The following is a 26,244-nucleotide window of genomic DNA, read 5'->3' as shown; positions in this document are numbered from 1 at the left end:
CTCACTCTTGCCTTGATTAGGCTCCCTCACTGCCTGCCTAGAGACACACTCGCACACTGAGTCATCAACAGCACCCTCACATGCTCACAAACACCCACAATCCAAGCATGACAGTGTTCCTGATATTGTGTATGTGTGGGTGTATGTGTTTAGCTCTTGCGTATGAAAACATATTGAGTATCTGTGCTCTATCCTTTTCAGTAAAGCTCAGTTTCTACAGTTGTGTTGCCGTTTGTAATTGCATTTGTGTACTGCCTGGGAGAAGGCTTCAGGACAATCAAGGCCTTGTTTGAGTGTGTACGAGTGAGTATGAGCATTCAGTGTGTCTCCAGGCTTTAAGGATCTAATGACACAGCTGACTCCTAAGCCAGGAATGTTGAGGCCTCCCACATTAAAATAGCCAGCTTGCCCTGTCAGCACAAACACACAAGCGTGCGTGCACACACACATGGGTGCCCCAACAGCTGCCCCGACTCCAGATTTACAGGGAAGGGGGTGTGACCAGTAGAAGGAAGCACAGAGAGAAAAGGTAGGCTATAAACCTACCTGGTAAGCCCTGAGAATGACAGACTACGACAAGAGTGAAGAGATGAGAAAGGATGTAGGTTATCCCACAACTGCATGTCCATAGTGATCAAAGGTCTCAAGAAAGCCAATTCAAGACCAGCTGAACATTTAGATTTCAACGATAGACAAGAAATTCCTTGATATAAACAGGTTGTAATCTGATCCCAGACAAGCAATGTACTCTAACATATTTGATGAATATAAGTTCTGATTTCTCATAAATTCAAATGAATCCCTAACTATATACACTTGTAGGGTAAGGGTTGGTGAAATAGGTGACACTTGTTGAGTAAAGATTGGTGAAAGGTATGAGACTTATAAAGGTTTGTATTCCAATCCTTTCAGATCTCCCTGCATCATTAGGGAAGAAGCGGGGAGGGGGAAAGTGAGAGTAAATTTGGAATTGAACAGGAATGACTGTTATACCATCTGTCATTTGGTTAAATTATGTGTTAAATTGTGTGTGAGACCTGTGTTCTGTTGATTTGTCCTACCATGTCAGATTTTCTTACCTTAGCGCAAAATTATAGCTATATTATAGCATATATATTGATATGACTATCAACCCATCATACCTCATCAGATTGTCCTACCAGTCACACGAGTAAGATGATTTTACAGCAAGTCAAAATTGATGTGCACATGCGCAGTAAGCCATGGTAGGACACTGACGGGTAGGATGAAATGCAGTACAGTGGACATGCCCATATGCATTGCTCCACAGATATTTCTTTTATCAACTGAATTGAGTGTGCCTTTGTATGGTGGCACAGACAACAGCGCACACATGACCGAGACAGCTGCCGTGTCACACCAAATAAGAGTGAGGGGGGTGGAACTGTTGTCTCCCTTTCTCTCTCACAGACACATTTTATTTGCAAGGTTAAAACTGAAAGAAATGTAGCAAAGTTGTCAACTTTAATATTTCACACACATTCCAGTTGTCATGTTCCAAAGGTCTGTTGTTTCAGCCTTTCATGCCTTAATGAACGTCTGTTCATTTAACAACTTCACAAAGGACAACTAACTAGAATACTAATAGGAAGTAATATGAAGGATGCTAAGATGATTATGTGATGGGTGGGAAAGACAAGGACAGTCACAAAGTGCATTTAAATTCTTTTTAATCACAGAAGTGTTATTATACTTTCCCTCTGGGAAAAAAAAAACAATGAATGAAAGTGAAAATGAACACAAAAAAAAAACAACTCTGGACAATTCATTCCCATCCCAGCTTTGTTTTATGAAATAAGCCTGTTACACGTGTAGTTTTGAAATTCATATACATTTTTGTTTTGACATTTAAAAAATAACTTTTTGCTGGTTTGTTCAGTACTTTCTCTGTTATAAGTATAATCTTTCAATATAGTTCTCTTTTTTCAAATAAAAAAGAAACCAAACATCCATGCGTTCTGTTCTCTAGAGAGTGCTCTCAGCTGTGTACTGGAGGTGCTGTGGGTTGTGACAGAGATGTCTTCCCAGCCCTGAGCATAGATGAGGGGCCGATAGTAACTCATCACTGACCTGCCAGTCCACACAATTTTGGTCTGCAGGGCCATTAAGAGCTTCTCTGTGTTTGCCATTGCAGTCACTTACAACAGCCAGATCTTTAGACTCCAGTGGTGTGTTCCAGGTCCTATCCCAGTACCAGTCCCTGTGTTGTGGACTCCCACAGGGCACACACCAGATATGTCCTTTCTTCTTTTTGTCGGTGGGTTTTTACGTCCGATACTCAAAGCCACATAGCTATGTTTCTCACGAACGGAATCCTGTGCCCACGATCGCTTAAAATTAGGCTAAATGCAGGGATAACATTTGTAAATATCACAATTTTTTCAATTGAGAATGGTGTGGAGCTAGCTAACTATATTAGCAAAAGGCTTCAATTTTGTTTCCAACCAGCGGCTCTTGAATAGACATACAAATAACTGTCTGCCTTTGTAACTTTCAGGAACATTTCTACAACTTCAGACTGCTATGGCACAGCCAGTGTTAAATAGCTCACCATTTGTTAACACATCAAATCTCCACAAAATGACAGCAGCATTCTATACATTCCTTTCAAGACTACTTTCACTAACTTTTGACTGAGGATCCCACACACAGCCCACAAAGGAGAGACCTGAACTAGAACACGAATACAATGGATGCTGGTTCTCTCCTTACATGGAGAAAATGGAAATATCTAAATCAACTGGGTCAAGGTAGACTGCTTACTCTTTAAATATATACCTATATTTCAAACAATTACTATAAAGATTTCATTGGCTTCTTAATCTGTTATGAAAACCAAGTTGCTGGTTTTAGTAGGATATTTCTTTTTACAAAACATAATTCATTATTTTTAAACTCACGAGAAAGGCATCATATATACACTAGCCCGTGACTTTCAACTTTTTTATAGGCCTAACTCACACCCCCTATCCAACCCAACACAAACCTCGGGTTTTTAATACATCAATAGTTTTCCGTCAAATATACTTCTTACGCCACAATATTTTAGTATTACAGTTCGATTCGTCATGCACTTAAATCTGTCATTTGCGACACATCCTATTGCAGATCTGACTGAACTGTACTATCAGCTGTTTCAACTAGGCTACTCAGTCGTCATCCACGTCCTCTCCCTCGGACTCCTCTCTCCTGTCGTACATTTTATCCCGCTGTCTCTCCTGAATCTCTTTCATCTCCTCAGCGTAGCGACTGAACGCCCCTCCAAACTTTCCCCAGGCTTTGAACGGGATGGTAATAGAGTTCCTGTAGCTGGGCTTGACCTCGCTGACTCGCAGGAACACTCCGTATTTGTTGGACCCGACGTCGAAAAAGAACCGTTTAGAGTCCACCATTATAGATGTGCCCTCGGGTAGCTCACCGTAGCCACCGGCAGCGGTGCCGCCGGTCAATTCCTCATCGTCGCCTCCATAATCATCTATGAGCTTGGCAAGGGCGTCTCTAAACTCTATTAAGCCTTGGGCCGGAAGGGCTATGGTCTGGCCGGCCTGCATGCCGCCTCCTGGGCCCCCTAACCCGAATCCTGGCCCTCGGTTGACGGTTTGTCTGATCCGTAAGAACCTCCCCCGTTGGTTCTCCTTCAGATCGAGGTAGTATTTACGATTCTCGCGGACCAGAAACTCGCTCTTCAGGGCCCGCCTGGGCCCGCCGTCCTCACCCACGGAGGACTGGGCAATCTGCTCCGGGCTGCTAGGCCCGAGTTGGGCGTAGTGCTCAATGAAATCCCCGAGGTAGTCACGGAACTCCGCTGCAACTGACATGGAAAGGGTCAGGCGACTTTTAGAACCCCCGGCCCCGACTTCGGCAATTTTGATGAACCTGCCCTTGTTGTTCTGCTTAACATCCAGATAGAAACGCTTGTTCTGGATGTCAAGTCGCTTGGACGCCAACTCCTGGGTCTCCTGCTCCCTCTGAAAGTGCTGGAACCCGCTTCCACCACCCCCTCCACTGCTGCCACCGCGCTCGCTCCCACTGTCACCATCCGCCATCTTCAGCACCGCCAGCCAGCTTCTCCCTCTCCTGCGTATTTCTCTCCGCGTGCACACCCCCTTCCCAGACACGACCGAGACACGCCTTTAACACATTCCATTGGTCACTCCTCTGCCAATTATTAACATTGCACACATCTCGTGTGTTTTTATTGCCTCATATGCATGCCAATCACGCCTCCATGGTACGTATCCACCGTATCACCAGTACCTCCCCTCCCAATCAATTGCTCTTAAAATTCTTAACACTTTTTACTGTGAAGTGACAGGAAAGGTGTTGCCGATTACGCTGTACGCAGTTGCTACGGCATTAGAGGCAAAACAGGGCAAGCGTGATTTGCCATAACCACAACAAATACATTTGACATATTTTGAAACATCCAGTTTAGACACTTACTTTTAACATGGTATTCCAAACGAGATTTTATACTTTATGGGAAGGTTAATTTATTGGAGAAGACAAAGATGTCCTTTATAAGTCATATTGCGTCACATTACATTACTTCTAATGCCCTAAAATGGCGAGGTAAGGCAAGAGGGTGCATTTTAAGACAAAGTTTAATTAGTCAACGGCTGTGCTCATTTAGTCAACACATGACAATCAAAGGCAAACAGTTGTCGAGGTCCTCTCAGTGTTGAAATATATCAAATTATGTATATTAGTGTCAGCCAATGCATGTCAGCTGATGCATGGTGGATGAACAACTATTCAAGAATGAACAGTTCAATATGAAGAATGTGCAACAATGTCAATCAGTTTAATTTGCAAATTTGAATCCGACCGTAGGACTTCCAAAATAATTTCCAAGGACCAGACTTATTTTCACAAATGGTCCAATGAGGTTACAGGAATGGGTAAACAATTAATAAACAACATTGTAATTGGTTGACAAGACCCCCAGAAGCAGCATTCGTTCACGTTATTGGTTAAGTAGCCCCATTCATTGGCCTGCAAACTAGCAGACTTTTATTGTTCGCATTTCTCTCTCCGTAAGAATATCGCTTAGCAGGACAAGGAAAAGCTACCGGCGATATGGTAAGCGTATTTGCATTCTAAAAATCGATTTACAAATTATTTCAATACTTTAATACACAGAAGCATTAAAATGCATTTGTATACTTTCAATCCGGAAAAAAACGCGAAGTCGTATGTTTTGTTTTTTTTATGTGTAGAGAATCTTACGAAAGGGCGCCATCTAGCTAGCTAGCTAGCCAGTTTGCATGCTATCGTTACGGATTAGCCTATGGTGGTTGAAACGAATCATTCGACTCTGAAATGGTAGTTTAATGCGCAACATACATTATTTCTGAAAGTCCACCAGTACCCGAGTTTTTTTCTCTGAATGGCAGCGTTGTGTATCATGCAGCTATTGTGCACTTAGTTCAATCGGCACTCTAGATTTTAGCTAGCTACATAGTGCAAGTTAGCAGGCTAATTTAACGCAGCGGGCGGGAGAGGACGCGGCTTGCGTCATGACAGCTTGCACGTGCGGTTTTGGTTTAATGTTTAAGGCATTGTGCGTGAATTGTTATTCTCATGTTTCAGTTTTCAGTGCTGTTCTGCGTTCATTAATGATATTTGTCCTATCGTCCTACCCCGGATTCGCTCTTTAGGCAGGAGGAAAAGCTGGAAAGGACAGCGGCAAAGCCAAGACAAAGGCTGTTTCTCGCTCTCAAAGAGCAGGTCTCCAGGTAAGTGCTTTTCAATCATAGTTTGCAGAGTTAGCATTACTACATTTACATTTAGTCATTTAGCAGTCTTATCCATAGCGACTTACAGTAAGTACAGGGACATTCCCCGAGGCAAGTAGGGTAAAGTGCCTTGTCCAAGGACACAACGTCATTTGCTTGGCGGGTAATCAAACCGGCAACCTTCAGATTACTAGCCCGACTAACGGTCACCGTGTATCTTTCCCACGTACATGTAGTACCCGTGTCCACGTAATAATATTTAATGGAAATAAAGGCATATTTTAGTCAGGGCACCAGCTTTAAAATGCCTGTCTACGATTGAACTCCTTAAACTACCCAAGGGCCAGATAAGGTAAAACGGACTGCCATAGCAATGCTATAATTAAACTAACACATGAAACCTGTCTTTTTACATAAAACCATTTTACATCTCTGAATCCTGTCCTTTCAAGTTTTTAATGGCATATTCTTAATTGTCATGTTCTTTTCCCCCCTTTGTGCAGTTCCCAGTGGGGCGTATCCATAGGCACTTGAAGACTCGCACAACCAGCCATGGCAGAGTAGGAGCCACAGCTGCTGTTTACAGTGCTGCCATCCTGGAGTACCTCACCGCTGAGGTCAGTCTCCTTGGCTCACTTCCTTGCTGGCAGGAAGCCTGTGCTTCCTTGTATCAATATTGGGCTATCACAGAATGATTACTTTCTACATTTGTTACTTAAGACACAGTGCATGTCTTACTTCAGACCTGCCCTATTACATTTATTTTATTTTTAAAATGCCAATTTACAGATGGCAATAAAGGTTGTGATTTTCCCTGTTTACTTAAGGTGTTGGAGTTGGCAGGGAATGCCTCCAAGGACTTGAAGGTGAAGCGCATCACTCCACGTCATTTACAGTTGGCTATCCGTGGGGATGAGGAGTTGGACTCCCTCATCAAGGCTACCATCGCAGGCGGAGGTAAGTTGGCAATATACTGCTTGGTACTTTTTAAGGCATCAGCATGATAATGTGCCTGGGGATATTTCTCTGTTGTTGTCTATGACTATACGTTTACATGTCTTCCTCTTGTCTCCTCAATGCAGGTGTGATCCCTCACATCCACAAGTCTCTGATTGGAAAGAAGGGCCAGCAGAAAACGGCTTAAAGGAAGTGACTTTAACCATCAGGAAGGAATGGGCAGCCATGTTTTTGTTTCCCGTTTCAGTTTTTGGTTAATTTTCTCTGATGGTTTTAGTATTTTGGGGAAGATGTGTAGTGTCCTGACTTCTACATTCATTTATACTGTTGCAAATGGGTAAATGTTTTGGGGTTTTGCGATGACAAGTAACGTGTACATTTTGTACATAGACCAACAAACGGCAATTTGAAGTTCTTGTCATTTTGGGAGGAGTTGTGTTAAATGGACTTTGTTCTGAGTGTTTTATACCTAAAGATGTTCATCTTTTTTAAAAAATAAATTGAAAAAATTGGTGTCAATTTCTGTTTCATATGAAGCAAAGAAGGGCTTACATTTATTATAACTTACAGTTTTTATATTGAAAAGGTAATGGAAAGCACTACTTGGTGTTACGGAGTATTAGCTCAAGTCTGTTTTGAGAATAGTCAACTATTTCTAAACTGCGAGAAAATACATTTCTTGTCATGTTAAATACTCAATAGAAGTCTGGGTGGAACAAATTCGCTTTATAACAAATTATTTTATTTTAACGAGCAATGAAAGATTTGTGTATACATTCAGCATTTGTTCATTTAAATAGCACAAATCTGTACAATTATTGCACACTACCAAGGCAACCCACCACAGATAAATCAAAAGTATTTGCACCGCATTTTAAATCCCATGTTTTGCACTGATTGTAAACATCGGGTTTAGCTGGGAGCGATGATTGGTTTCTAGGATTTCCAGGAAATGCTCAGGACTTCCGAACAGCAAGGGAGGTGGAGCAATGATCGGTGACATTGAGCAGCCTTGGACCAATGAAATGTAGGCACTTATTAAATGTCTTATATTTTAGTATTGGTGAAGATATGGCTGATGAGCTCCCACCAGGGATGAAGAACTGGAGGCCACCATGAGTCCTGGAAGGGAAGCATACTGGTAAAGAGAGTCCAAGGGTAGTGTAGACACACCAGGTAGAGTCTGGGAAGCAGGGAAGGAGTTGTAGTGCATGCTGTGGGGCTGGACATAGGGGGCAGTGGTGGGTCCCTCTGGGACCAGGTGAGGGTGGTAGCTGGGGTAGGGTGCAGAGCAAAATGCCTGTAGCTCAGAGTAGTGCAATAGGTGAGATGCCACCTTAGCTTGGCAGGCATGTGCCAAGGCGTCCTGCACAGTCCTCTTCAGTTTCATACGCCGGTTCTGAAACCAGTTACGGATCTGGGGAAGCAAAAAGAGCAAGACAATTTACAATACATTCAATGATGTCATTAATTGATTAACATCTAGAATTTCAAGTGATTTTATTGCATTCCTTTATCCTTATTCCCCTGTGTTTGCTGACATGTCTGGCAATTTGTAATATACAAGCTTGCTGTGTCTGCATTAGTTTCATATCAACTACAAATCAGAACACAGTGATTGATAGTTATATTTCAAAGGGGATTCTTGTGATGCCTACCTGCTTGTCTGATAGGTTGAGTTTTTTGCAGAGCTCAGCTTTGTCCTGGGTCCCCAGGTAGGCGTTCCTTTTAAAGGCTCTTTCCAGGCTTCTGATCTGCTCAGTTGTGAAGGCGGTGCGCGGCCTCCGGCCCGACGGGGGCGACGAAGGGGGCGGGGAAATGCTGTCGAGAGAGGCAGAGGGGGAGAGAGAGCGCCCCCCCTCACTCTCGTACCCTGAGGTCTCCTCCTCTGTCCCACTGCTGAAACCTGTAGCAGCCTCTGAGAAAAAGAAAGGGTGTTTGGTTTGGATAACAGTCAAAATAAATCACAACGAGCGTCACACAAATAATGCACAATAATACACAAAATTAAAGCAATACAATTCTTATAACTCTTTTGGTTTCAAAAGACTTACTATTCGGAATTAAAACAACACATTTCTGAGAACAATCACAAAAGAGGAATTCCATGAGATAAAAAACAAAGACTCAACTATAAATATTGGTCTGTGTAGGAAATTACTTCAATTAGCTGTGAGGATGTAGTGAGTGAGCCTATACCTTGTTGGTTGTTAGGAAAATTAGGACTCTGGTGGTTTGTTCCTCTCTCAGACTCAGTGTGGCTTGGAAGGCTGTGTGGGACTCTTCCCTCCAGGTGGTCCTGATTCAGAGGTCTAGTAGTAGAGTAGAATCCAGGAAGGCTCTCTGAGTGTGTCCCAGAGGCGCTGGGTCCATTACAAGTCTCAAGGCAGGAGGAGAAACGTTGACTGCCTAATCCCTGGCTGCTCTGGGACAGCCACTCAATAGAAAATTGTCCCTTCATGGTCATTGCACAAAACGTGTCCAAAGGATGTAAATAAAAAAAATGGGTTTCTTTAGTGCAATCAATGATCCAACAAAGTTTCCAGAGATGCTAAATAGGTCTAGTGCTGCTAGGTACATCCGTCTGTGGTTTCAATCGGCCTCTGTGTCTTAGGAAGAAATGATCTCTGCTGAAGCTAGGTCTGTATTTATGCAGGGCATCCCTCCTAATTTACAACTCACTCAGCCCAGGATCAAAGCGCATGTTGTCCCCTCCCTTCCACCCTCCCTCCTTGAGTTTTCACAACTGCAGTAATTAAGGCGTCTCATTCGGACTGAATGAGGCCATTACCCACTGGCTCCAGTGAGTCTGGAGAGGTTTCCCCCCCTTCCAACACACACACCTCCCCATCTTACAGGCCTCACCTAACCTCTACATCTAGATACATAATGCACGTGTATATGTCTTCATATACTAAAAGAGAGGTTTTCTCTTTTAAATCATACATTCTTTCCCCAAATATGCATCTCAGACTAGAAACATTTTGGGCACATCCTTAATCAAAGAACTGTGGTATGTTGAACTAAATGCTATCAATCAATCAGTACATGCTATCTAATCACTGTGCTTTCAAAGATATTTCTCTTTTTGCAGATTTTCTTGCAAAGGATCACTGAAATGGATGACTATCTAGATTGATTGGTTTAAGGTAATGCAATAATGTCTCATCTGGTTGATCCCTCCTCAATCAGTTAATATGCGCATTTGTTGAGAACTTCATAGAGTTAGGAGAGGCAAATCTGCATGTATTAAATCACATCCAAGGCCTGATCACGTAAAATTGTTCCCACTTAAATTTCCTGCCAAAGAATTCTGGTTTTCAACAGAGCTGCTGCCTGCAAAGACATTTCATGTCTTATGCGGGTGTGCGTTTTGGTATCAAAGTACCTTGAGCCTTTGAAGTATCCGGTCTCGGTTAATGACCTATTAGCACCAGGTCTATACTGCTCGCCGTGGCGCACGGAGACAGTCGTCTGTCGAAGAGATTGTGAGCGCAATGCCCGGAACATTCACTGGTCCAGGCTCTCTCATTATCTTATCAATGGGATAGTTCGTGATTGAGCCAATTACTCCTTTGGACACAATGTAGGATCACACTACACACTCCCCTCCCCTCTTCCCACAAACAGACGAATAAGGAGATAGGCTGCTTCGCAGGTATTCAGAAACCCCTTACTATTTATCCCGTTGTCGCGCTATGAGAACGATTGACTTGATCCCCTGATCCCTATTTTAGCATGTTAAGCATAACAATTCTGCATGATTGAAACCGAGGAGACAGAATCGACGATAGGCGTTGGACCCTCATTCTCTAAACTTACAGCCTCCCGTTGATTAAAATGTAAAAAAGGTATCAATCAACTGAATGTTGTAGTGGGGTCCAATGAATGATGCCTTTATACGTTTCAATACAGGATTCAATTTTCTTTTTGTACACTTGAATTTACGGACGGCTTCGAGTGGATAAATTGTGTATTTGTACTTCGTAAATATATACATACTGTGTTGTATAGCTTAGTTATAGTTTACATTGTTTTATGTAAACTGTACTAGGTGAATTGTGTGTATGAGTTGTTGTATCCCACGACAGTGGCACAACTACAGTAGGCCTACATATTTGTCTGTGTATATTTGGGATAACTCAGAGCAGAATGAGGAAGGAGGCTATAACTAGCACAATATACTGTTACATCCTCCTCTACAGAGCAATACACCAAACACACATAACCACACATACACACTTATGCATGCAGGGCAATCAGGTGTTTGAAGGCATCTGTGTTGCAGTGGCATGGTAGATGGCTGTGCCGTCTCTCACACTCCCGTCTGTCTGAGGTCTGTAAAGACAGGCTCCTGTCTACCCTGTCTACCCTCTAGCCCTCTCTCTCTCTCTCTCTCTCTCTCTCTCTCCCTCTCTCTCTCTCTCTCTCTCTCTCTCTCTCCTTCTCTCTGTCTCTGTCTGTCTCTCTCTGTCTCTGTCTGTCTGTCTGTCTCTCTCTGGCCCAACAGGCCCACATCAAAGAACACAATAGCCAGCCCACTATCCAGTATCAGGATAGAAGATGGAGACAGACAGACGGGGGATGGACTGATACCCACTTTACAATATGGAGCCAGTTGTGGGAGAGAAAAGAGAGACAGAAAGAGATAGGGATATAGATATGGGAGGAGAAAACAACTGATCAGGAGCCTTTGAAGTTTTAACCATAATCAGTCAGACTGTGTGTAAATTCCAGAGTGTTTTGGGGAATGGGTGCTTGAGGACTGCTTTTGGAAATAAATGTTAGGAATGTTCCCCTGCAGTCTTCTTCTACCACAAGTTCATGTTGGCCTTCATAATTTCTTTAGCATATTCCTGGTCTTTATACCTTAAATGAAAGTCCTTTAATGGGGCTGACAACATTTGTTTGTTTGTAATTGGAGATCATATTGGAGAGCATATTAACAGATTAATGCATGTGTAAACATCACATTTACACCAGTCCTGTTTGTGTGTATATGTGTTCATTTGCAAACATGCACGTGTGGAGGGAAAGATCCAAGGAGACAAGGTGTCACCACCCCACCTCCCTTGGCCCCTGTCCCAGGCTGATGTCTGTGGGGTTAGGGGCCCCTGCTGTGCTCATCTTTGATTGGCTGCAAACAGAGCCTTTCATCTCTAATGGGCCTGTTTGCTTCTCTGTTATGGACACAAACACACCTCAAACTCTGCAGGCACTGACAGGGGCAGCGGGGTATATGGAAGACCTAATGCCCATATACTGTAGGCCCTACACAGTTGTCTCTATCTAATTATGATTAATGTAATAAACATAGCTGGGGGGGCAACTCTAAACACACTTTTTATTCGGCATTCTAATTGGCTTGAAAATCTTTCAGGGTTTGCTTGTGATCCTTTGAGATCCTGAGATTTCTGGCAGACATTTCACCAACCACCAAGGACAAACAAGAACTGACACAGTACAATAACTTAGATTAGTTTCAGTCACTGGTAAGTGGAATCACAGTGCACAGAGGTTCTGTTGTGCTGCACAGTTTGTACCTCCTAAAAATGTACCTGCATAATAATCACACGCCTGCGTGTATATTTTAAAGCCGATAAATGCACTTATGCAGATCAGTAAGGATTGGGGAGGACAATAATCATTCTCCTGGGTTGCTTCTGTTGTCTCCAGCAGTATCCCTCCCTCCCTGTAACTTGGTCAGTTAGTTGGGCCCTTGTTCTATTGATTCCTATCAGTTCCTTCAAAGGCTCCTAGGGCTTTGATGAGGCCGGTGGGACTGGTCTTGTAGGAAAAGCAGGCACTACGACTCCAATGATTAAATGGGGAGGAGGAGAAGGAAGACAGGGACCAACCCTCCCCTTAAACTACAGGTCTGTACTCCTCAACCCCTCCCCCTTCCCCCCCACACACACAGAAAACACAGATGCAATCTCTGTATTTTCTGTGTTGCGTACAGGATAATCCACATATAAATCAGCGAATGACACATGGGTGAACGCACACACACATTAGCACAGAGGACCTGGACCAGAAGTCCCCTAAATTGCCCCTCAGAAGGATGTTACTTTTGTGTCCCACCCACCCAACTTTTGTTTCACACGTATGGTGTCAGAAAAGGTGATGTTGCAATGGGAATTAGGTGTTTGAAAGGGAACTAATCCCCTCAACTCTCATTCTTTTTCTAACAACACATTTACATTACCCTAAATTCTAACTTACTTTCTTAAGTTCCCTATTTTGTACCTACCTGTTCGACTAGGATCATTGTGTGTGTGTTTATGTATCTGTATCTGTATGTGTGATAGAGGAGGCTGAGGTGTGAGCAGTAACGCAGCCTTTGAAGTTTAACTGGCATTTAGAGGTTAATGAGGCTGTTAGGAAGAGGTGCTGGAAACGCTTGTCAACTCTCTCTCTCACACACCCACACACACACACACAGGAAGTCTATGAAGTCCTATCTGAGAGTACAGTTTTATGCAGACGTTTTGGCACCCCTGGTAAAAATGTATGTTACTGTGATTATCTAAGTGAGTAAAAGATGACCTGATTTCCAAAAGGCATAAAGTTGAAGATGACACATTTCTTTAATATATAATGCAAGATTAGTTTCTTTCAAAACAACAAAAAAGGAAAAGGGCCCACAGCAAAAATGTTTTACTTAGTAACACCCCCTTTATCACAGCTTGTAAACACTTTGTAGCCAGCTAAGATTCTTTCAATTCTTGTTTGGGGGATTTTTGCTAATTCTTCCTTGCAAAAGACTTCAAGTTCTGTGAGATTCTTGGGCCGTTTTGCATGCACTGCCCTTTTGAGGGCTATCCACAGATATTCGATGATGTTTAGGTCAGAGGACTGTGAGGGCCATGGCAAAACCTTCAGCTTGCACCTCTTGAGGTAGTCCATTGTGGATTTTGAGGTATGTTTAGTATTAGTTTGCAGAAGCCATCCTCTTTTTATCTTCAGCTTTTTTACAGACGGAGGGATGTTTGCTTCCAGAATTAGCAGGAATTTCATTGAAGCCCTTCTTCCCTCCTGTGAAATGTTCCCCGGGCCGCTGACTGCAGCACAAGCCTGCATTTTTGATCCACCCCGGTGCTTAACAGTTGGACAGGTATTCTTTTCATGAAATTCGGCACCCATTTGTCTCCAAACATACCTTTGCTCAACTTCATCAGTCCACAGGACATATTTCCAAAATGCATAAGATAGTGTTGTTGAGATGCTCCTTTGCAAACTTCTGAAGCTGAGGACACAGGAAAGTTTTTTTTCCAGATAACTCTTCCATGAAAGTCTAATTTGTGCAGGTGTCGCTGCACAGTAGAACAGCGCACCACCACTCCAGTCTGCTAAGTTTTCCTGAAGGTGAAACCTTGATTCACCTTTCTAGCAATCCTAAAGCAGTTCTCTCTGAACGTTTTCTTGGTCTTCCAGACCTCAACTTGACCTCCACTGTTCCAGTTAACTGCCATGACTGCTGATTGTTGGGACAAGGTTTGAGAAGTAGAGTATTTATAAAGCTTTGAAATTTGCATCACCTGGCCTTTCCTATTGATGATTGTAAACAAGCCATAGCACTAACAAGCTAATTAAGGTCTGAGACCTTGGTAAAAGTTATCTGAGATCAGGGGTTCCCAAACTTTGGCATAAACTGTATTTAAAAGGAAATACCCTGTTTGTTCCAATACAACTTTATGATTTAGAAGGAAAGAGTGGTTGTGAAAGAGTGAACATTGCAAGATCCTTACTAAAGACATATCCAATTACATAAAACGTCAATTTAAAATATTTGTATTTCTTTATTCACCTTCACTGTATTAAGGTCACTTTGTCTTACACCTGCTCTGACAGTATTTAGTAACACAATTAATACAAAACCTATGCATCATGAATTGAGGTCACAGTGTCAGTTTGGTGTCATGTATGGAAACTTCCACATCATTCTAGAAAAATGGCTGTTACACATGTGAGCAGCTGTGCAAGTAGGACAACAGTCAGAATGCAACACTCATTTCATGTAATGTAGCCTTACACATTCATAAGCTTACATCTTACAGACCAGCTTACACATCAAATAAGATACATTTACAAAGATACTTAATTTGAAGTGCAAATAAACAAATACACTGCCACATTTTTCTAGAATAAATGGAATGCAATGCAAATTAATCAACGTTATATCCAAACAGTATACAGTTTCAAGTACGGCTGAATACTAACATTTTAAAATATCCACGGCAACAGTCTGAAAAAGAGACAGGTTTCCTGCCTGTAGTCAGGTCACTTTCTCGAAGATTACTAATGCCGCTGAGATTAACTTGTGTGGTTGAGGCACCGTTGCTACATTGGACGGGTGGGATCAGTACACGAGAAATAGCTAATATGTGGCATACAATTCATGCATTTCTTTCACTGGGGGGAATGTACTCAAGACCCAGATGAGCAAAGATTTCCTCTTCCGAACTTGCCCTCAGATATGTCCCCTACAAAAAATAGAAAGGATTAAAGCAAGAGTGAGAAAGAGATGGCATCCATCAAAATGCAACTCTACCACACGGTTGTCGGCATGTCTTTATTTAAATTTATATCAAACTCATATCAAACCATTTGGGTGTGAGTGTGTGGTAGTGGTGGTGGGCTAAGTGTATGTTGGTAGGGAGGCATAAAGGAAGTAAGACTGAACTGAGGTTCAGGAGAAAACCACACCACAACATCTACCACCTAGTCTACACACCCGATGACACACTTGATACGCATCAGTTAAACCCCTGTATAACTCACGCTAGTCAGTTCTCTACTACAAATACAACCTCGCTATATCAACCACTCAAATATCTACTTTTGCATCCTCCTCATCTCCTCCTCTACTTTCAAGCTCCTCTTCTGCTATCCAGGCACCTTCAGGAGGATTGGCAGAGCTCCGAGAAGCCCGGTTCGAGGACTCATCCACCACATCTAATGTCTTCTGCCTGGATCCCTCTCACAAACCCACTTCATGCATTCGTTCATTCACGCTTGTTCTACTTCCTTCAAGTAAAACTAAAATGTGAATATGTAAGATGCAGATACCTGTATGCTGTTATACAAAGCATGGCTGCTTAGAGACATGGCCTTCTCCTGTTTGGCCCAGCGACGTAAATCTCTCTCAAACAACTACAGAGAGACAGGAGAGAAAAAAGAGAAAAAGTAAGTATGTTGTTAAGGACCATGGCTTCACTGTTTACACACATTAATGCAGCAGTTTAAACCTGACAGATGGTGGACAATTTCCATATGAAACATTTGAAGATCATTGCAGATGACAAGGTGTTAAGGACTCTATATCCTCTCCTATGGGACTATCACAGTTAGGGTTCAGTGACAAGGCTTACCTTGGACCCTGTCCAGCCCAACAGGGCAAATGCAAACTGGCTGTGAGGAGAGACCACGAGATCCACCCTCACTGCTCTCCAGGGTTGGTCCCTAGAGCCTTGTGTCGGCTCCAACACTGGAATTCTCTTCTGGGTCGAAGCGTCCACGCTTGGGTGAGTCTTAGTCTCTGTCTCACCATCGACTGGAGTGCGCATGTTTGTGCAATTCTCTGTCTGTGTTGGTAGTCCTCTGAGTCTCTCCATCTGCACCTTCCCCTCATCCGTGTCCACGGGCAGTCTGAAAATTAAGAAGCACCTCTCAAAGCGGTCCATGTTAGAGGATGGCTGTCCAGGACCCTCATTAGCTTCGAGATAGGAGTTCCTAGTGGTCTTCTGGTACAATAGGTAACCCTAGGGGGACAGAATAGTAAGTTCTATATCTGTTGTTCAGTTTTTTTTTTACCAGTTTGAAAGGGTCCATTTTAACAGAATCCCACCATCACAAACCAAATTGACACCTGTTAGAGATTACACATTACCTGTGATTCCAGCCAGAAAACTACTTTTGGCATTAGACCCTCTTCTCTGCTCTCCTCTGGGTGGGTGATCAGGAAATCAACATCATGGCCGGTCTGTTTTCCCCTAAAGACACAAATAAATGTTTCCATGTCGATGGATGACCTTTCGACTCTTCAATGATAACTCAATAACACATGTAATTACAATGTAGCTGTCTGACCTACAATTCCCCGCATACCTCCTGAATCCTCCAATCAGAGTGATCTCTGCACCTTCCAGCACAGCATTGACTGCCTTTTTCACAATCTGGCCAATTATAACAGCCTCTGTTTTGGTGACTGGCAAATTGAGATCTTCATAATGCTGAAGACCTGAAATAGAGAAAGCAGTATCTGCAGAATGTTCTTAAGAAAAACACATATATGCTCTTGAGATAAACACACACACACACCAGCTTGTTGTGCTCGGTTGAGTGCATGTCCTGACCTCCGCAGTTCTGAGAGTGTGTGTATTCCTTCTCTGAACCAGCGATCTGCAGTTTTAACTCCAACACCAAATATGCCCGTGAGGATCTGAAACTCATTGACAGAAAGCAAATGAGGCTACAAGCCAAGATGAACATGGTCGACTTCACTCAAACACACACCTTCAGAACTGTATACTGCTTTGAATGCTTTGTAGTCTCCACTTCAAGGGACACACCTTCCTCCAGGATTTCCTGTGTACAGAGACAGATAGGACCGTCTAGATCCTGAGAGACACTGATGCATTTAGAGAGAGATAGAGGAAGTGTTAAGAGAGACACAGAACGTGTTAAGTCCTAACCTTTATGACTCTGAGCGAGTGTTCCCCGAGACAGGGCAGGCCATGGAGTTGCTTCAGTCTAGTCACTGGCTGGGGAAGGAACTTCAACACTGCTGCTGCCCTCCTGAACGCCACGCTACGCCCTTCATTCTCACTGAACTCGGCACTGTCAGCCAGGATGGACAGCGCATCCTGTGCCAGAGAAAGAGAAGGTGAGGGAAAAAGACATTACCTCAATATTTTCCAGTTTGAGTCTGACTGATTATGAATTCAGATTTTCATCAAGGGTAACAGAGAAATCAAAGTCTTGGAAAATTGGCCTCTTTAGAATAGTGCATAGGAAACCGAGGAATCACCGTGAGCCTGGAGTTGTGGCCCATAAGAGGGGTGCATCTCTGGCAGGCATAGCTGGGAACTGAGAATTCTGTAAGCTCCGTTCCACATTCCTGGGTCTCATTCGGTAAAAATAAATAAATACAAAAAGTAACTCACTCTGGTCTTCACACTTAAAGATTGTAGTAGGAAGTTTCACAAGTAAAACGGGGCACACCTGAAGCCTATGTCTGTCCAGGATGTCCACTGGGCAACCCGCCCGCATGCTCTCTGTGTACCAGCTGATGTCCAGGACATGGATTTCTTCCCTCGTTGAATTCTTCTCAACTCCCAACTGTTTAGATAATTGAGAATTCAGCCAAGTGCGAGCCTCGTCTCCAGAATTGTTCTCGGATACAACGTGTGTGACAGACTGGTTAAATGACTCCTCCACAAGGAAACCTTTGCCACGACCAAGCTGAGTGAGGAAGGATTTTCGACTCGCCCCCATCTTTCTCTCCAGGAGAAAGATAACCACCTGCGGGTACTTAATGGTTCCGTCGCCGCTACTGGCAGTATGCAGTTGTATTCTTCTTTTTTTAAACGGCACCATGGCTACAGCTGACTTACATAACTTCTAAACATATAGTGCTATTTAACTTAAAATGCAAACCAGTTACTTCTTTGTTGACTATCTGTCCCTATAGCCTACATTGACTCCATTCCTGATAACACACATCATATTATAAGTACGCTAAAATACACGTTTATTTGATTCATAAGAGAAACGACATAAATAAGACACTGTCACAGTGACAGGAAAGAGCAGTCATGCAGCTGGCTACATTTAAGCAGTATGCAGTCCGCCACGCAAAATAGATCCGATGGGGAAACAGGAAGTAGCACCGCTTAAAGGCGCTAACATGGAAAAAAAACACATCGGGGTGTTACAACTATAACCCTAACTTCCACATCTCTTTTGTGCCACGCTCACTTGCGGCCATGTAGCCTATATTGTGAAAAAATACATCTACTCTTCTGCACGGTGCAGCGGGGTTAGATGTCTCGGAACGCCCCTTTCCCCCTCCTCCCCGTTAGAAAATAATAATGTTAGGCTAAATCATCTTGATACATAACGTTTTTGTTTTGTGGTCAGAATATGAGCTACCTAAATGGAGGCGTAGCTAACAGAAAAACATTTCTACATTAATCAAAGCTAAATTGGTGAAAGAAGTACTCGACTAGTAGGCTCACTGTGTTCATGCGGCTGCCATAGCATAGGCTAGTCCAGTCCACGAGTGTAATTCCCCTCAGGCGAGTATGAAAGAAGTGATCATATGATCCCAACTTCCTTAAACTTCAGACTGCCTCCGTTGTGCGGTTTGACAGCACACTTAGACCAACCCCTCATAGGTGTTTTTGTATTTGCTCCCCTTTGCTGTAAACGAAACCATAGCAGCAGATAAGGTGGTCAGCTTGCTAATGGCAAGTTCGGAGACAATAACCGGACAGAGGTATGGACAACGGACACTAAAAGCAGGTGTGAGAAGGGTTGCGTTGTTCCTCGCGTTGTTTACCTGCATGCTCAGGTGTTCAGAATGTCAAAAACCGAGAAATATCGTCCTAATACTAGCCGACGATCAAGATGTGGCACTTGGAGGAATGGTAAGTAACTTCGTGCTTTCATACCGATTTAAACACATTTTTGGCTAGTTTGAAGTTAACAATATATGATTAGAAGGATATATAATGTGTTATTATTGGGGTCCGTGTTGTGGAACATAACTTGTTTGAGCGTCTGCCCTGCATGTAGCCTACTTTCCGTAGGCTACTTACCGCGGCATATTGCCTGCCAGGCTGTGACTTTCTATAGGCCGCTTTAGATTGAGACATACGTCAATTAGGTTGTGCGACATACTATAGTTTATGTGGAAATATCTCTACCAGGAAGGGAGGGCCTATTGAAGACTGTGTTGTCATTTTTTACATGAAATTTAAAAATTCTGTTTGATTAAACCCTACTTTATTTTGAATTTGTATTCCTCTTTTTCACTATTAATTTTTATTTTTATTATGAATTTAATCAGCCCTGAATTATTTTTAAGTTATGTTTCCTTCAGATTGTTTTCTTCAAGTTGGTTTTACATTGTTTAAAAAAAAAAGAGTCTCACTTCTCTCTATTTCTATCTGTTCGATAGACCCCAATGAAGAAAACCAAGGCCCTAATTGGAGACGCAGGTGTCACATTCTTTAATGCTGTAAGTACAAGAGCGAGTGTAGTGTAAAATACATTGCGAATGGAAGGAGTTGGTCTACGCTAGAAAGGCAAAATATTCACATGCCAGTTTTCTTTGCCAATGCCTCATATTCTGAAATCTTCACTTTATCTTCTTCTCATCCTCTCCCCAGTTTACTGCAACACCGTTGTGTTGTCCCAGCAGAAGCAGTATTTTGACGGGTCAATACCCTCATAACCACGCAGTGAGAAACAACTCTCTGTCAGGTAACTGCTCCAGCCTTCTCTGGCAGAAAGGCCCAGAAAGTACAGCCTTCCCTCTCTACCTCAGCAAACAGCAATACCAGACCTTCTTTGCTGGAAAGTATCTCAACCAGGTATACATACGCACACACAGCACACACACATGTTTCCTCATGACCAATCATGTGGTCATTATCTATGGAAAAAGCTACAGTCCTTTCTTCCTGTTTTAGCTCTTATATAGAATGCTGCTGACATTTGATGATAGATCTGTTTCTCTTTTGACAGTTAGTCTCAGCCTCAGTCAGTGCATTAACGGCTAACACGCTATATTCATGCAGGTTGAGTGCTCCTTTAATGTACCCCCCCCCCCAACCACTTATATTTACATTTATGCATGCATTATGTTTCTGTTATTGTCATGAACAATGTACATGACTTGCATGTTTTCCTGTGACAGTATGGAAAGAAGGAAGCTGGAGATGTTGGATATGTTCCACCTGGCTGGGACCAGTGGCACGCTCTGGTGACTCCTTCAGCACTCACACAAAAAAACAACCCAAACAAACACATTTATTTTCCCAACCGTATATAGAACGTGTGTCCGAGGTGTGTTTTGTGTGTATGCAGGTGGGGAACTCCCAGTACTACAACTACACACTCTCGGTCAACGGCAAAGAAGAAATTCACGGAGACAACTATGAAAAAGACTACCTCACAGACCTCATAGTAAGTCGTCTCCTCACAACCCACCATGTCCTGTGTTTCTTTCGTAAAAAGGATATTCGTTTGCTAGAACTTCTTACCCAAGGGCGAAAGGGAAGCTTGTTCTTTTCAAATATCCTTGCGTCAGCTATAGACAAACACAGACACGCATCTAGATAGCCACCTGATCTCTCTCTCTTTTTTTGCTGTGGTTGACAACTTGATACCTGTTGTCAGTTGACATCCTGCTGTTAGTTTAAGGCCGTAGTGTTCTTATAGTTTTTAGGCCCTAATGTGTTCTGGTGTTCATTCACTTCCTGGTGTTTGACATTCCCTTCTCATGCCATTAGCATGTGACTTTGAATTTGCTTTGTCAGATTCCTGGCGTACACCACCCCAGTGGGACATCAAGTGCTTTGTTTGAGTTGTTGTCTTTTTAACAAGGAAAAGTGTAATCAAAATGTCCTTGTCATCCAATGCAACTCCAAGTGCTGTACAAATAAGTTTACTGAATGTGACCAATGTACAAGTCAGTCCCATGACTCTGGCATTCAGTATCCAACCTTCTGATCTCAGACTCTTTCCTATACACAGTGACAAATGTTTCACAGACGGATTGCGCAATGAACCACTTTCCTTTTCCAAAACCCTGTGTTTCCCCCCACCCGTTTACGCTGTGTGTCTTTTTATTCTGACCAGCAGTTCATGTCCCATCTGTATGTCTGGCTGGAGTTGGAAACCATTTTGGCCTATAAAATAACAGTTTGAATTGGTTTACTCTTTCTCGTGTTGCTTTTCTCAGTTAAACAGGTCTCTCAACTTCCTGGAGAACAGGAGCCCACAGCGTCCATTCTTCGTGATGCTGTCCCCTCCAGCTCCCCACTCCCCCTGGACTGCGGCCCCCCAGTACCAGAAATCCTTCAGTGACGTCAAGGCCCCCCGCGATGGCAGCTTTGACAAAGCAGGAAAGGTTAGCATACTGAAACACGCACACACACACGCCTACATTTACTTATTTATTGACTTACTAACTTTGAGTTAACACCATAAGATTGTGTCTTTGATGTGTTTGCATTAGGACAAGCACTGGCTGCTGCGCCAGCCCCTTAACCCTATGCTCGGCAGCTCCATGGACTTCCTGGATAATGCCTACAGGAAGAGGTGCAATAGCCAATTGTTGTGGAAACGCAATCCAAACGTTTTTTTTTTCGATCTATCCGCCGCATTGCAAGTTGACTGGCAGTACCACTGAAATATGATTTGTTTTTTTTCCTGCTATCTGGCAGGTGGCAGACTCTCTTATCTGTTGATGACATGGTGGAAGCAGTCGTTAATAAACTGGTGGAATTAAAGGAGATAAACAACACCTACATCTTCTACACCTCGGACAATGGATACCACACCGGTATGTGTGTTTGTGTCCTGCTCTGTATGTCCATTTACCTATCTTTCTGCATATCTAGTCTGCTTGCTAGTCCGTCTGTCTGGCCGTCAGTCAGATATGTTCACTTACAAAAAGGATCTGCCTGTCTTCAGTTTACTAATTATACACTAATCAACTCACTGGGCTTTGCTTGTCCTCCCAGGGCAGTTTTCTCTGCCCATCGATAAGAGACAGCTGTACGAATTCGACATCAGGATCCCCCTCATGGTCCGTGGACCAGACATAAAACCACAACAGATAGTGCAGGTCAGAAATTCCTACTGGACACACACACACACACAGCATCCATTCCAAGGTTGTCATCTGTCTTTGTTAATTCACGCCACGAGTGTTTCCTCAGGCCCCTGTGTTGAACATTGACCTGGCTCCCACCCTGCTGGACATCGCAGGTCTTAACCTGTCCCTTGTGAATATGGATGGACAGTCTTTCCTCCCTCAGATGGTGAGAACTCTTGATAAGGGCTCCACTCTTTTCACTTTCTAACTTTCACCCTGTCCATTTATCTCCCTTTTTCTAACATAAGACTTTTCTCCTTCCTCCTTCAATATCTCCCTTCTTTTTTTGCAGGCGCCCACTCTGCGTAACGGTACTGCGCGCCCCTTCTTCCTGGTGGAGTACAATGGAGAAGGGCACACCACCCCTGACCCCTCCTGTCCCAAACTGGGTCCTGGATTGTCTGTGAGTTTCCCCATCGCCTGAATTCAGTCAACAGTGACACTGCACAATATCAGTCTGCAGTTAATGGAGTCAGGGCATGACTCACACGCTTTTATCTGTTTCCGTCCCTCTCCAGCAATGTTTCCCTGACTGTGTGTGTGAGGATGCTTTCAATAACACCTATGCCTGTGTCAGGACTCTCGTTGGACACAACCTACAGTACTGCGAGTTTGCCGACAGTGAGGTATGTGTGTGCACAAATAGTTTTAAATAGTTAAACCCATTGGGGAGAGACCACTGTGCCTGGACATAAAATTGCATGTTATTCTAAATAGTCTCTGTCTCTTAATCTGTGTATAGTGCAACTCTCTCACACACACTCTCTTTTTCTTTCAGTCATTCGTTGAGGTGTATAACCTCACTTCAGACCCTCACCAGCTGGAAAACATTGTGAAGAAGGTCGACCCCACCCTTCTGCAGGCCATGAACCAACGGCTAATCAAGCTACAGTCATGTGTGGGCGACAGCTGCCGAGATACAAGTGAAGAACGAATCAGGCATTAGGGTGGGCGGGACCATAGCTCTAAGCCTTGTACCAAAGTTAAAAGGTCATTACAATAAGTGGTAATTGATGTGTGTTTAGAGCCACTTTTAACACATTTGTTTTAATCTGAATGAATAGTAGGCACTGTGTCATCTGAATCTGCACATATTCTTCTTCTGGATAGTGCTTATAGTTCTTACCTATGCTGAAATCTTGCATATACTCAGACTATCTGGGTACTATGAAACTATTTTGTAGGCAGCAAGTTGCACTATAGGTTATTGACAATTAAAGATTAGTATGTTTTTGTATAATACATTTGAATACAGGGTATGGAAGCCCATTGGAGCCTTTACACAAGACAGAACCAACTGCATTGTTATTTTGTCATTTCATAAAGTGAGAAGGTATACAACCCAAGGTTTACTAATACCAGTATTGAGTTGCCCAGTAATGGAAGTACTTTTTTCCATTTGGGTAAGTTGGCCCAGATTGATGCTAATAGGCAACTTCGGGTCAACCATCTCCCTTCATTGTTTCACCCTTGTTGATGACAGATTCACCCATAATTTAGAGCACTTTTACAAGAAATGAGTGAGATGTGAAAGTTGAAGCCTGTTCCTTTAGACTGTGAGCCCACAGAGGACTAAATCCTGCTGTCTTGTGCCTTTTCAGTGTCTTGAGAGAGGGCCAACTATTTAGTTGTCTTTTCCTCTTTGTTTATCACAAAAATCGTTATCGGCAACTATTCAAAAGTACAAATGATTACAGTAATTAAGTTGCCATGAGATCTTTTAAAAATGACAGAAGGGAAGTTTGCATCACTGCGGAATAGACATGTTTTTTGTGTGTGAAAGGAATGTTGCCTAATCAAATGTGCATAGATATTTAAGGGAAATGTTCATATTGAAAAAGGTAATATGACGTGATTCAGTCTGTGTGCCTTGTCTCTTTGCACTGATGCAGCTTATGGCTTTAATGGTGTAGTGCACTCAAAAATGAAAGTTCATGTGTTTTACCCTCAACTGAGGCAGGTGCAGTTCTTGACTAATTATTGAGACCAAGAACTGACAAGACTGAAGTATGGGGTTATACTGGGTTCTACATGTATTTGAGTGAACTACTTATTTTCATGTGAATGTGAATCCCATTGTGAGAAATCAATAAATCGTAAGCATTTAAATGAGTCATTTTTAATATTCCTACACGTGCTCATGAAACCAGATGCAATTTTCGGCAGTTTTGAAATGCAGATCGCTAACCAGCATGATTTTAAAGGGATATCTTTTCCCATTGTAATATTGGATGACTTACAGGCTTTTGAACAACACTGGACTGGCTAGCGGCCAAGTACAATTCAAATTGCATCACAACGTCTGTGGTGTACAGCTTCAGTTGATTATAAGTCCCTTCTTTCAAGTCTTCATGACCAGTAGTGGATCCTCAAAGGTATTTGTAAACGGCCTTCTGGCCCAGGGTCTGAATTTCCAACTTGACAGGGCATTTGTAGAAGTGGGAGAGTAGCTCTTCTGTGTACCCAATCAAGAAGTAAAACTTCTGTGGGGGCATTTTGTGCAACATCAGGGCACACACCAACATCAAATTGCCACGCCTCTTTATCACTATTTCATTGGCCAGACAGTTGTGAAAGGTTCCAAACATAAAGCGTCGCACAAACACATCCTCCACTGTACGCTCAGCTGCACCCTCCTCCTCTTTTAGATTACCTGAAAATATAGATGGGGTCAGATTCATATGACAATAAGCAAGTTTTTTTAACCCCTAGCTACCATTATGCAAGTAATATTAAGAAACCACGTATCAATACAGCTTTTTCTTCCACAATACTGGAGTATATCTGACAATTAGTTTACATGACCAGTTATACTACATGATACTACACATACTGTTAAGAAAGACACTCACTGCAGTGCTGGGATAACCAGCCTTTGCGGTGGCCAATGTGATGTGGATGGAGGGCTTCCTCATAGGTCAGTGGTCGGTCTCCTTTCCTTACACGAATGCGGGCTGCTCGATTCTAAAGAATCAGAGAAAATGACTGGTATAGTTAGATTTTACCACTACAAATCAAAGCAGTCAGGTATCTGCTGTAACAAATCAATTAAACAAGATAGATATATCCAACCATTCTGTATAGCTAGAAAACATAACGGGAAATACGAGCCCATATTTTTTCACATACCTTGCAACACACTGAAGTGACATGAAGTGCTCGAGTTCCTGAATTAGTGGCTACGGCAGTGCCAGCTCTGGAAAGAGCCGTCTAAAGACATACAGTATAGTATTAAATAGTCAGCACAATGTAGTACGGTAGTCAAAAATACAACACTTTTACAGAAGTATAAAACAATTATACATTTTCATTCAAATGCGATGGTTTCTCACCAACAACATCATACTTCGGTGGCTCAAGGACGCAGCCATTTTCGATAGACGAAATGATTTGTGGGAAAGATGGTTTAGTTGTTTGTCCACATTTTTTAATATTCTGAGTTGTGTGGTGAGAAACAAAACATTATGTAAATATGAAGCATTTTGGGTGGGGGGGGGGGGAGACCTTAAAATACATATTATTTGTTACGTTTAAACACGTTTTTTTCTAATGTATTCATTTGAGTTGTGGAACCTTAGTTACGCGTACTAGTTTCCTTACAGACTTAAACTAAGCGTGCATCTTTGTGCAGGATGT

General features: G+C 42.8%; 6 protein-coding genes across 12 annotated transcripts; 2 read left to right on the top strand and 4 right to left on the bottom strand.

The window, feature by feature from the left end:
* Positions 1–1,674: 1,674 nt before the first annotated feature.
* Positions 1,675–4,087, bottom strand: purbb (purine-rich element binding protein Bb). Its single transcript, XM_067258496.1, has one exon. It carries the CDS (start codon positions 4,065–4,067, stop codon positions 3,171–3,173), a length of 897 nt encoding a protein of 298 aa, XP_067114597.1. The 5' UTR covers positions 4,068–4,087; the 3' UTR covers positions 1,675–3,170.
* A 922-nt stretch (positions 4,088–5,009) lies between these two features.
* On the top strand, positions 5,010–7,235 carry h2az2b (H2A.Z variant histone 2b). 2 transcript variants are annotated; one of them, XM_067258234.1, is made up of 5 exons: positions 5,010–5,103; positions 5,682–5,759; positions 6,263–6,376; positions 6,587–6,716; positions 6,842–7,235. In XM_067258234.1, the coding sequence occupies exons 1-5, from the start codon at positions 5,101–5,103 to the stop codon at positions 6,901–6,903; spliced, it is 387 nt and encodes a 128-aa protein (XP_067114335.1). In that variant the 5' UTR covers positions 5,010–5,100; the 3' UTR covers positions 6,904–7,235. The 2 variants fall into 2 exon arrangements, with proteins under 2 accessions (XP_067114335.1, XP_067114336.1); XM_067258235.1 differs by lacking the exon at positions 5,010–5,103 and adding an exon at positions 5,318–5,346.
* A 535-nt stretch (positions 7,236–7,770) lies between these two features.
* ved (ventrally expressed dharma/bozozok antagonist) lies at positions 7,771–9,420 on the bottom strand. Its single transcript, XM_067258715.1, has 3 exons — positions 9,399–9,420; positions 8,375–8,634; positions 7,771–8,133 (listed from the first exon to the last, which is right to left on the bottom strand). Exons 1-3 carry the CDS (start codon positions 9,418–9,420, stop codon positions 7,771–7,773), a joined length of 645 nt encoding a protein of 214 aa, XP_067114816.1.
* Positions 9,421–14,423: 5,003 nt separating this feature from the next.
* Positions 14,424–18,744, bottom strand: polm (polymerase (DNA directed), mu). Of its 6 annotated transcripts, none has more exons than XM_067258048.1 (10): positions 17,943–18,744; positions 17,749–17,844; positions 17,414–17,584; positions 17,235–17,306; positions 17,040–17,190; positions 16,809–16,959; positions 16,609–16,711; positions 16,091–16,480; positions 15,789–15,872; positions 14,424–15,202 (listed from the first exon to the last, which is right to left on the bottom strand). In XM_067258048.1, the coding sequence occupies exons 1-10, from the start codon at positions 18,315–18,317 to the stop codon at positions 15,116–15,118; spliced, it is 1,680 nt and encodes a 559-aa protein (XP_067114149.1). In that variant the 5' UTR covers positions 18,318–18,744; the 3' UTR covers positions 14,424–15,115. The 6 variants fall into 6 exon arrangements, with proteins under 6 accessions (XP_067114149.1, XP_067114150.1, XP_067114152.1 ...); XM_067258049.1 differs by having other exon boundaries at positions 17,749–17,838; XM_067258051.1 differs by having other exon boundaries at positions 14,425–15,202; positions 17,040–17,160.
* A 14-nt stretch (positions 18,745–18,758) lies between these two features.
* gnsb (glucosamine (N-acetyl)-6-sulfatase (Sanfilippo disease IIID), b) lies at positions 18,759–24,717 on the top strand. Its single transcript, XM_067258054.1, has 13 exons — positions 18,759–19,369; positions 19,903–19,962; positions 20,114–20,317; positions 20,644–20,709; positions 20,814–20,912; positions 21,691–21,858; positions 21,967–22,049; positions 22,175–22,293; positions 22,475–22,578; positions 22,673–22,774; positions 22,901–23,011; positions 23,127–23,234; positions 23,387–24,717. Exons 1-13 carry the CDS (start codon positions 19,187–19,189, stop codon positions 23,552–23,554), a joined length of 1,575 nt encoding a protein of 524 aa, XP_067114155.1. The 5' UTR covers positions 18,759–19,186; the 3' UTR covers positions 23,555–24,717.
* mrps24 (mitochondrial ribosomal protein S24) lies at positions 24,710–25,994 on the bottom strand. Its single transcript, XM_067258057.1, has 4 exons — positions 25,941–25,994; positions 25,738–25,818; positions 25,461–25,572; positions 24,710–25,261 (listed from the first exon to the last, which is right to left on the bottom strand). The coding sequence occupies exons 1-4, from the start codon at positions 25,977–25,979 to the stop codon at positions 24,978–24,980; spliced, it is 516 nt and encodes a 171-aa protein (XP_067114158.1). The 5' UTR covers positions 25,980–25,994; the 3' UTR covers positions 24,710–24,977.
* Positions 25,995–26,244: the final 250 nt, after the last annotated feature.

Source organism: Osmerus mordax, chromosome 20 (genome assembly GCF_038355195.1).
Source record: "Osmerus mordax isolate fOsmMor3 chromosome 20, fOsmMor3.pri, whole genome shotgun sequence".
Lineage (NCBI taxonomy): Eukaryota > Metazoa > Chordata > Actinopteri > Osmeriformes > Osmeridae > Osmerus > Osmerus mordax.
Note: the sequence above shows the minus strand (reverse complement) of the source record. Positions and strands in the feature narration are given on the sequence as shown.

Bases quoted from the DNA above. Each gene is read 5' to 3' on its own strand.
- purbb (XM_067258496.1), bottom strand. From the start codon at position 4,067: ATGGCGGATGGTGACAGTGGGAGCGAGCGCGGTGGCAGCAGTGGAGGG.
- h2az2b (XM_067258234.1), top strand. The intron at 5,760-6,262 runs GTAAGTGCTTTT...CCCTTTGTGCAG, and splicing joins CTCAAAGAGCAGGTCTCCAG to TTCCCAGTGGGGCGTATCCA. The intron at 6,377-6,586 runs GTCAGTCTCCTT...TGTTTACTTAAG, and splicing joins TGGAGTACCTCACCGCTGAG to GTGTTGGAGTTGGCAGGGAA.
- ved (XM_067258715.1), bottom strand. From the start codon at position 9,420: ATGCGCTTTGATCCTGGGCTGA. The intron at 8,635-9,398 runs GTGAGTTGTAAA...TCTTTTTCTCAG, and splicing joins GCGCTTTGATCCTGGGCTGA to AGGCTGCTACAGGTTTCAGC. The intron at 8,134-8,374 runs GTAGGCATCACA...TTGCTTCCCCAG, and splicing joins TCAACCTATCAGACAAGCAG to ATCCGTAACTGGTTTCAGAA.
- polm (XM_067258048.1), bottom strand. From the start codon at position 18,317: ATGGTGCCGTTTAAAAAAAGAAGAATACAACTGCATACTGCCAGTAGC. The intron at 17,845-17,942 runs GTGTGCCCCGTT...TTACCGAATGAG, and splicing joins TGGACAGACATAGGCTTCAG to ACCCAGGAATGTGGAACGGA. The intron at 17,585-17,748 runs GTGATTCCTCGG...TCTCTGGCACAG, and splicing joins GCCACAACTCCAGGCTCACG to GATGCGCTGTCCATCCTGGC.
- gnsb (XM_067258054.1), top strand. From the start codon at position 19,187: ATGGCAAGTTCGGAGACAATAACCGGACAGAGGTATGGACAACGGACA. The intron at 20,318-20,643 runs GTATACATACGC...TTCCTGTGACAG, and splicing joins CTGGAAAGTATCTCAACCAG to TATGGAAAGAAGGAAGCTGG. The intron at 21,859-21,966 runs GTTAGCATACTG...TGTTTGCATTAG, and splicing joins GCTTTGACAAAGCAGGAAAG to GACAAGCACTGGCTGCTGCG.
- mrps24 (XM_067258057.1), bottom strand. From the start codon at position 25,979: ATGGCTGCGTCCTTGAGCCACCGAAGTATGATGTTGTTG. The intron at 25,819-25,940 runs GTGAGAAACCAT...GTATGTCTTTAG, and splicing joins ACCGAAGTATGATGTTGTTG to ACGGCTCTTTCCAGAGCTGG. The intron at 25,573-25,737 runs GTATGTGAAAAA...CTGATTCTTTAG, and splicing joins TCACTTCAGTGTGTTGCAAG to AATCGAGCAGCCCGCATTCG.